Consider the following 9,489-nt stretch of genomic DNA (forward strand, 5'->3'; position numbering starts at 1 on the left):
ACATGATTAGGTCCAGAGACAGGGATAGGAAATAGTACCTTCTAGCTTGCTCCACTACTGAATTAGTGTGTAATTCATGATCATTTCTCTTTCTAACCATCCTTTTCTTTTCACTGCCATTTGATAAAGTTTATCTCTTACGCAAGGGCGTAAAACTGGCTATGACTAGTTCACCAGTTTTAAATACACGTTTTGGACAATATATAGGAATTTCAAAGGAGTCTTGATAGTTTTTAAAGAAATGTTGGTGCTAATAGTGTGTCCAGAATTGGTTCCTTCCAGTGGGTTCTTGGTCTTGCTGACTTCAAGAATGAAGCCGCGGACCCTCGCAGTAAGTGTCACACTTCTTAAAGATGGTGTATCTGGAGTTTGTTCCTCTGATGTTCAGATGTGTCCACAGTTTCTTCCTTCTGGTGGGTTCGTGGTCTTGCTGACTTCTGGAGTGAAGCCGCAGACCTTCGCTATCCCAGCCCGCGGGATAGTCAGTGTAGGCCCTGGAGGAGGGGGTGGGAATTTGGGGAACAAGAGACACGAGAAATGGAGACAAGACAGTGCTCTGATCAAGTCTCGTTTAATGGTGGTAATGCAATGCCTTATATACATTTGGAGGGGAAGGGGTTGGGCTAAGGCGGAAATGACCTCATTGCGGAAGGCGTGGCCAGATAGGCTTCGGTTTCTCCGGTCGGACGTCATGTTGCGCCTGCGCTGTCAGGTAGTCTTTTCGCGGGCACGGGAGAAATGAATGAAGAAGAAGCAGGAAGAGCGCCATCTTTTAATGGCGGTATTAATACAGGGAAGAAGGTAAATCCAGGGAGAAGGTGTGGGGTGGAAATGAATATAGCTCAGGCGTTTAATCTTTAATTATTATTCGCTATGGCCGGGGCGTGCAGCTCCGGACAGGTCCCCCTTTTTGTATTTTTATGACAAGAAAACCCCTCGGGAACTGCGCCTGTCTTAGGTTGGGTCAACTCACCCCCACCTTCTAGGCCCGTCATGGGATAAGGCAGCAGCAAGGGCGGCCCTCCTGTCTTAGGCTCCGATGGAGATAGTGTCCTCTTACCCGTCATTGACTGTCCAGTTCAGCACACAGGGGAGGTGGTCTTATTAAGGTAAATAAGACTCACCATTTTCAGTCATCTCAAGGCGATGATAATGAACCTGTATAGGTTTGGCCTGGAAGGCCTCGATTTGTTGTCTGACAAATGCCATAAGCTTATTAAGGATTATAGGCCCGAGAGTGAGGAAGAGTAGAAGAGTGAGTAAAGGACCAAGAAATAGCAGGAGATAGGGGAGAAGTCCATCGAGTCCAGTCCATAGTGGATTGGCGGCCAGGCCTTTTCTGTGCTTTTCTAGTTCTTCTTGCAAAGTTTTTATCTTATCTCTGACGATTCCGGATTTGTTGGCGTAAAAACAGCACTTTTCCTGTAAAGCCAAACATATCCCTCCCTGTTCTGCCATTAACAAATCTAGACCTCTTCTATTTTGGAGAACTACTTCAGCTAACAAGTCTACTTGGTCTTGTAAATCTTGTATAGTACTGGATAAGGTCCGTACATCTGAGATTAATTGATTGGATAATTTAGTATATTGGGTTAGTGAGACTCCTAGGCCTGTGGCTCCTGTAGTAAAAGCAGTGGTGATTCCTAGTCCAGCCAACAAGGGAATAAATTGTATGGCTCGTTTTGGTCTATAAATAAAATGTTCAATAGCGGAGATGGGGATAGGTTCATCTCCAGGGATGATATCAATGTCGGGGAGAAGAGTGGCCAGAACACAAAGTCCTGTCCAATTTGTAGGTAGATACGTATATGCCATGTTGTTTCCACAAACGGAAACCGAGCCATTTATAGCACACAAAGGGTTGGTGGCATTGATTATGGAAGTACAGTTGCCAAACACAACATAGCCTAAATCAATTTCTTTAGTGTTATTATATGATGGTGAAAAGAGGCAAGAGGAATTAGAAAACGTCATCGGTTGAACTAAGGCGGGGGGAGTAATAGGACAGGAATTATTTACTAAGGATTCATTTGAGTAATTGACATAGGGCAATGAAAGGTTAGGTATGGCTAGAGGAATAGGGGGGCCCATTTTAAGACAAAGCCAACAATCGTGGGCCAGGCTTGTATTGGACATTTGAAGTAAATTGTAAGTAGCATTGAGGATATCAAAGGTTTGGGCATCGAGCCTAAAATTATCTCTAAGCTCAGGCAGGGCTAAAGGGTGATATTGAAGTTCAGGATATGGAGCTTTATGAATTTCTTCTAATTTTTTCTGGACGGTTTTAATTCTTGCAATATCTAATGGGCCTCCTCCATCAGAAATGTGAATGGGGGCGGTAGTGCTCCAACAAACAGGCTTTCCTTTTTGGCCGTTACAAGGAGATTGTACAAGTTTATTAGTGGATCCTAATACTTGTACGTCATTGATGCCTCCAATTTGTGTTTTTAGTAACGTGGCCGTATAATATGTTCTATTGCCTGATTTGCATTGTTGATAGGAGGTATAACAGGAACTATGTACAGAAGATAGGAAAGAGCTACAAGGGCATTCTAGGAGCGGCCCGCTAGGTGAGGTATCTCTTGGGGTAGACTTACATTTCCATAACTGGTTTGGCATTAGGTAAGCTGTCTTGCCCGTGCAGGTCACCTGGGTGATTCTATCTGACGGAGGTTCAGATATTTGTCCCCCTCTGCAGTCACAAGGCTGGCCGTATTGTTTTCGTAATAATTCTTTTGCCTTACGAGGGTCACCAAAACCTGCATAGACTGTCACTATGTTATATAGAGCGATTATTCTCCAAAGGAATTTCATGTTAGGCTTCATTTTCTGAAAAACAAGAAGGAAAGGACTTCTCAGGAAGATTTATCTTCCCTGGACTGACAATGGTTATGATTTATTTGTCTTACCAATCTTTCAGGCAGCCATCTGGCTGCATCATTTTTTTGTGAGAAGATGCATACTGAGCCTCTTCCCCAAATTAAAACTGGATCGGGGCCATGCCATGAACTATCAAGTGGATCTTTCCATTTTACCATTGCAAACTGTTTTTGAGATTCAGGATGCCAGAAACGGTCGGCAGCCGATTTTCCATGACTGTCCAAATTTAAAAAATTAAGGATAAACAGGGCATGATTGAGTATGTTTCTGGGGGTACCCTTCACGGGGTACCAGCTCCCCCCTTTTAATTTTGTGATAATAGTTTTTAATGACAGATGAGCTCTTTCTACTATACCTTGTCCTTGGGGATTATAGGGAATGCCTGTGGTATGTTTAATTTGTAGGGTATTACAAAATTGTAAGAAGGTTTTGGCTATATAACCGGGGCCATTATCTGTTTTGATTTGTTTGGGTATTCCTAAAATAGAAAAGCAGTGTAATAAATGAGCTATGACATGTTTGGTGGCCTCTCCTGTTTGGAGAGTTGCACTGATGAATCCACTATAGGTGTCTATGCATACATGGATATATTTTAGTTGACCGAATTCTAAATGGTGAGTAACGTCCATTTGCCAAATTTCGTTGGGGATGAGTCCTCGGGGGTTAACTCCTAGATGGGGAACAGGTAAATATGTTATGCAGTTGGCGCATTGTTTAACTATTTGTCGAGCTTGTTCTCTGGTAAGTTTAAACATAAGTCTTAAGGTTTGGGCGTTTAAATGATGTAAGGCATGTGCTTTTTGCACTTGTTGCAAATTGTCTGTAGTGACTGTGGCTATGGTTTTTGTTGCCGTGTCAGCTGTTGCGTTACCTTGTGTTAGAGGTCCCGGTAATCCTGAATGTGCTCTAATATGCCCAAGAAAAAAGGGAGTAGTCCTTTTTCGGATAAGTTGTTGACATTGTAAAAATAGGTTAGCTGTGTCTGAAATATGTTTAATTTGAGACACAGTCTCTAAGAGGGGTATTGAATGAGCCAGGTAGGCGCTGTCTGTATAAATGTTAAGTGGCTGACAAGGAAAGGCTGATAGTGCTGCAATTATAGCTTGCAATTCGACCAGCTGAGCTGATGTATAAGTGGTCTGGAATTTAACGACTACATTATTGTAAGTGTAAGCGGCAAGTCCTGTGGAAGATCCATCAGTGAAAATTAGTAATGCGTCATTGAGAGGTTCTTTACTGGTAATATGGGGAAATACAAACGCATGAAGTTTACAAAATTGAATAAGTTTGTTAGGTGGGTAATGGTTGTCAATCACGCCAGTATAAGAAGCGCAAGCAATTGGCCAGGCTTCCGTATTTTGTAACAGCCAATGGATGCGTGATTGAGTGTAGGGCTGTATAATGGTAGAGGGTTCTATTCCAAAGTATTTTCTACTGTTTTCTCTTCCCAAGATAATTAGATCAGCTATGGCATCATAATAAGGCAACAAAACCTTTTTAGGGGAGGAGGGCAGGTGTACCCACATAATGGGATTGTTCTGCCAAAATAAGCCAGTAGGGGTTATTGTTGTGTTAAAAATAAGGAATATTAATGGCTGAGAATAATCAATACCGGTAACAAATTGTGTTGCAATGGCATGTTCTACCTGTTGGAGTGTTATTAATGCTTCTTTAGTAATGGACCTGGGGGATTTTGGATTAGAGTCTCCTTTTAATATATCGAAAAGAGGTTTTAACTCTCCTATGGTGAGCTTTAAGTATGGTCGAAGCCAATTTATGTCTCCCAGTAATTTTTGGAAATCATTTAAAGTTTTTAAATGATCACGACGTATAACGGCCTTTTGATTAATGATTTTGGGTCCATTAATCTGGAAACCAAGATAAGTGTATGGATCTTGTAATTGTACCTTTTCTGGGGCTATCTGTAGTCCGGCTGCTGTTAACTCTTGTTTGAGTTGGGCGAAGCACTGTAAGACTTGTTCGCCAATTTCTCCTGCTATTAAAATATCATCCATATAATGTATAATATACATTTGTGCCCATGTTTTTCTGACTGGCTCTATAGCGGCAGCTACATATTTTTGACACAAGGTAGGACTATTGGCCATACCCTGAGGTAAGACTTTCCATTGATAGCGCTTCATTGGTTGTTTAAAATTTGTAGATGGAAGACTAAAGGCAAATCTTTTCTGGTCAGCAGGGTGAAGGGGAATTGTAAAAAAGCAATCTTTAAGGTCAATAATGATTTTAAAATATTTTTGAGGAATCGCAACCGGTGAAGGCAATCCTGGTTGTAAGGCACCCATAAGGATCATAGTGATATTTACTGCTCTTAAATCTTGCAAGAGTCTCCATTTACCAGACAATAACAAAAATAGGTGTATTCCAAGGGGAATTACTTTCCTCAATATGTCCTGCTGCTAGTTGTTCCTGCACTAACTGTTGGGCAGCACTTAGTTTATCATTGAGTAAAGGCCACTGATCAACCCAAACGGGCTCATCTGACTTCCAAGTAATGGGGTCAGCGCGCCTTTGGGGGGCAGGTATGTCAGTGGCCTGAGCTAAAAATTTCCAAACCCCTTTTTATCAAGTTGTCCTGAAACCAGTATAGGCTGTGGGATACCGTTCTCTCCTTTTCCAAGACCTTTACCAGGGGTGTATCCTTGAGTTAACATTTGTGCAGTAACTATATCATTTGGACTACACATTATAATTTTCATTTGAGAAAATAGATCTCGCCCCCAAAGGTTAACAGGTAGATAAGGGATGACAAATGGCTTAATGAGGCCTGAATTGTTTTCTTTATCTGTCCATGTTAGGTATTTAGAACTTTGTTTAGGATTACTGCTTTGTCCAATTCCTCTCAAGTGAGTTAAAGTTTCTGTGGTAGACCAATGAGAGGGCCAATCTTCCTGTTTAATGATAGTTACATCAGCCCCTGTGTCTATTAGTCCAGTGAATGCCTTCCCGTCTAACCATAAGGTTAGAGAGGGTTTTTGATTTGTAATTGGTTGCACCCAATATATATCTGATGATCCGAAACCTTTTATATTTCTATTAGAGTATTGGATATTATGATCTGTTTTAACCAAAGGTAGCAGGAGTAACTGAGCTATTCTAACTCCTTGAGGGACAGTAATAATACTATCAATAGCTCTGGCCATAATTTTAATTTCTCCTTCATAATCATTATCGATAACTCCAGGGAGGACTTGTAAGCCTCTCATGGTGACACTACTTCTTCCTAAAAGTAGCCCAAAAGTGTTAGGTGGTAAGGGTCCATATATTCCGGTATATAAGGTTTGCGGTCCCATTTCAGGTGTTAGTATTGTGTGGGAGGTGGAACTGAGGTCCAATCCTGCACTTCCTGGGGTTGCTCTACTAAGCTTTGAAATGGATTGCTGTTGCTGGCTGGAACAAAGCTGACTGCCCCATATGCTTGTTTTGGGGCCTGAGGCTGGCCCCTCATCCCGTTTCCCTGCCTGGGGGGTAAAGGATTTCCTTGACTGTCAGTTTTAGATTTACATTCGTTTGCCCAGTGCCTTCCTCTTTTACACCTTGGGCAAAGGCCTGGGATTTTTGCTTCTGGACTCTTATTTTGATTTTCACAGCAATCTTTTGCAAAGTGTCCCCTTTTACCGCATCTAAAACATCCCCCTTTATCTTTACCTTTGTTAATGAGGAAATCTCTTACTGTTTGGCCGCTAAAAGCGGCGGCCATTGCTAGGCCTTGTTGATATGAGGGCCCAATATCTGAACAAAGGCGAATGTATCCTGTTAAATCTGTTTTCTTTCGATAAGGTCTGATTGCCGTTTGGCAGGCGGGGTTAGCATTTTCATAAGCTAACTGTTTAACATAATCTACACCCGTTTCTGCATTTCCAAAGATTCTACCTGCCGTGGTCATAAGTCTATGCACAAAGTCTGAAAATGGCTCATCGGGTCCTTGTTTAACCGCTGTGAGCGAGGCCCCTGGATCTCCTTTAACGGGAAGTTTTCTCCAGGCCTTTGTAGCAGCAGCCTGGATTTGTGAGAACAGTCCAGGGTCATATTGCATTTGGGCCTGAGTGTCTGCATAATTACCTGAACCAGTTAACATATCAAAATCCCAACCGTTTCCTGCCTGTTGATTTCTTTTAGCTGTATCTCTACAATTTTCAAAGAACTCTGACTTCCAAATTAAGTGGTCTCCCCCAGAAAGAACTGCCCTGACTAAGGTATTCCAGTCTGTAGGAGTGAGCCAATTCTCAGCTACAGATTCCACTATAGCAAGAGTATATGGAGCAGTAGCCCCATACTGAGAGGCAGCAGTCTTTAACTCTTTTATAATAATAAAATCAAATCCAGTATGATGCCTCCAAGCCTGTCCCTGTTCATCTATGGTTTCAGTGACTGGAAAAACGTCTTTGGGGGAGGAGTCTTCTCTATGTCGGCTAGCAACTAACCCCCCTCTTGGAACATGTTGTCCAGGCCGCTGAAGTGGGCGCAAGGAACCCTCCATAGCGTCTGAGTTAGGTATTTTTTCATTTCCTGTTTTTAGCTTTTGGAGCCTAATTATCAATGATTGATGTAACTCTTCAAGTTTAATCTGTTCTTCTAGTTGAGCAATTTTTTGCTTTAATTCTTCTTTGGGATCTATTGCTGCCATAACAATGGGCGCAGAAGCCTCATTATGTGTCTTATTATATGGGGGTGGGTATGAAGAACAGGGAGGCAAATCAGGGTTGTGATATTTAGCCGCCTCTTCCTCTAAATCATCCCAATTTATATCCGATTGATTAGGCTTATTAATTTCCTCCTCCTTTTGAAGCATCTGTAAAATTGGGTATTTTTTTGGTTTGTTTTCGTGTGGTATTTCTTTATCTGTTACAGAAGGAGACTTGATTTCCTCATGATCACTTTCGAGGGAAATAAGATCTTCCTCCGTATCTTGCGGAGGCTTTGTAAGGTTAGAGCGGGAGCTAACCTTTAAAATATGCTCTGTCTGAGCGACCGCAGCCATGACTTGCGGATTGGCCTCCTTCTTATCTATTAAATCTCTAATGAGGTTCCAATAAGAGAAGGTGGTTACAGGAATTTTTTCTGGCCCAAAAGTATTATAATAGTCCTGAAAACAATCCCCTACTCTACGCCATCTTTTAATATCAATAGTTCCTTCCTGTGGGAACCAAGGGCAAGTGTCTTTTACAAAATCAAAAAATTTAAACAAATCATTACCTTTAACCTTTACTCCTCGTATCTTTAAAGCCTCTTTTAATTGTCCTACATATATTTGATGTTGGCTTAATTCTTGTCCCATTTCGGACGCGTCACTTACCTTCGATTCTGACGCGGCAGGTTCCCGCGGTGATTGGAAGAGTTTGACTCCTTTTGTCTTCGTTAGCGGTTGACCGTCCTTTGGCGTCCTCTTCCTCACGGAGTCCCTCGTTTCCAGGCCCCACATTGGGCACCACGTATCCCGGCCCGTGGGATAGTCAGTGTAGGCCCTGGAGGAGGGGGTGGGAATTTGGGGAACAAGAGACACGAGAAATGGAGACAAGACAGTGCTCTGATCAAGTCTCGTTTAATGGTGGTAATGCAATGCCTTATATACATTTGGAGGGGAAGGGGTTGGGCTAAGGTGGAAATGACCTCATTGCAGAAGGCGTGGCCAGATAGGCTTCGGTTTCTCCGGTCGGACGTCATGTTGCGCCTGCGCTGTCAGGTAGTCTTTTCGCGGGCGAGGGAAAAATGAATGAAGAAGAAGCAGGAAGAGCGCCATCTTTTAATGGCGGTATTAATACAGGGAAGAAGGTAAATCCAGGGAGAAGGTGTGGGGTGGAAATGAATATAGCTCAGGCATTTAATCTTTAATTATTATTCGCTATGGCCGGGGCGTGCAGCTCCGGACTCTTCGCAGTGAGTGTTACAGGTCATAAAGGTAGTGCGGACTCAAAGAGTGAGCAGTAGCGAGATTTATTGAGAAGAGCAAAAGAACAACCTTTCCACAGCATGGAAAGGGACCCGAGCAGGTTGCCCCTACTGACTTGGGTGGCCAGCTTTTATTTCCGTATTTGGCCCCGTCCACGTCCTGCTGATTGGTCCATTTTACAGAGCGCTGATTGGTCCATTTTACAGAGTGCTGATTGGTCTGTGTTTGCAGCATGTTGATTGATACGTTTACAAACCTTTAGCTAGACACAGAGCGCTGATTGGTGTATTTTTACAGGGTACTGATTGGTGTGTTTACAATCCTTTAGCTAGACACAGAGCGCTGATTGGTGCGTTTTTACAGAGTGCTGATTGGTGCGTTTACAAACCTTTAGTGCACTTGGTGTGTTTTCTCTGTACTTTAATAGGCTCAGTAAGAAGATGACAGTTATCACATTCTATTGTCATTAGCTGTTGATTTGTCTTCCATATTTGAAGGGAAAGACTGTGTGTTACTTTCAAATCTTGAAACAAACACATTCAATAGAGTTCTGGTGACTAAGGGAGTAAATAAGTAAAGTGAATTTACATTTCCCCTTTACTGTAGAAAAACAGGATGATGTAATTGAACTAAAGACTCTATTGCCATACAAATCCTAATTTCCAATCTAGGCTTCTATAAAATAAAGGTAGGAAAGG

General features: G+C 42.3%; 1 protein-coding gene across 1 annotated transcript; it reads right to left on the reverse strand.

Annotated features, from left to right (window-relative positions):
- Positions 1-555: 555 nt before the first annotated feature.
- LOC135969416 (syncytin-1-like) lies at positions 556-8,382 on the reverse strand. Its single transcript, XM_074033533.1, has 2 exons — positions 8,198-8,382; positions 556-2,829 (listed from the first exon to the last, which is right to left on the reverse strand). Exons 1-2 carry the CDS (start codon positions 8,321-8,323, stop codon positions 1,105-1,107), a joined length of 1,851 nt encoding a protein of 616 aa, XP_073889634.1. The 5' UTR covers positions 8,324-8,382; the 3' UTR covers positions 556-1,104.
- Positions 8,383-9,489: the final 1,107 nt, after the last annotated feature.

This window comes from Macaca fascicularis, chromosome 2 (assembly GCF_037993035.2).
Source record: "Macaca fascicularis isolate 582-1 chromosome 2, T2T-MFA8v1.1".
NCBI lineage: Eukaryota > Metazoa > Chordata > Mammalia > Primates > Cercopithecidae > Macaca > Macaca fascicularis.

Coding starts and splice junctions, on each gene's coding strand:
- LOC135969416 (XM_074033533.1), bottom strand. CDS start 8,323: ATGTGGGGCCTGGAAACGAGGGACTCCGTGAGGAAGAGGACGCCAAAG. Junction 2,830..8,197: donor CTGCCGCGTCAGAATCGAAG/GTAAGTGACGCG, acceptor CTTGTTTTTCAG/AAAATGAAGCCTAACATGAA.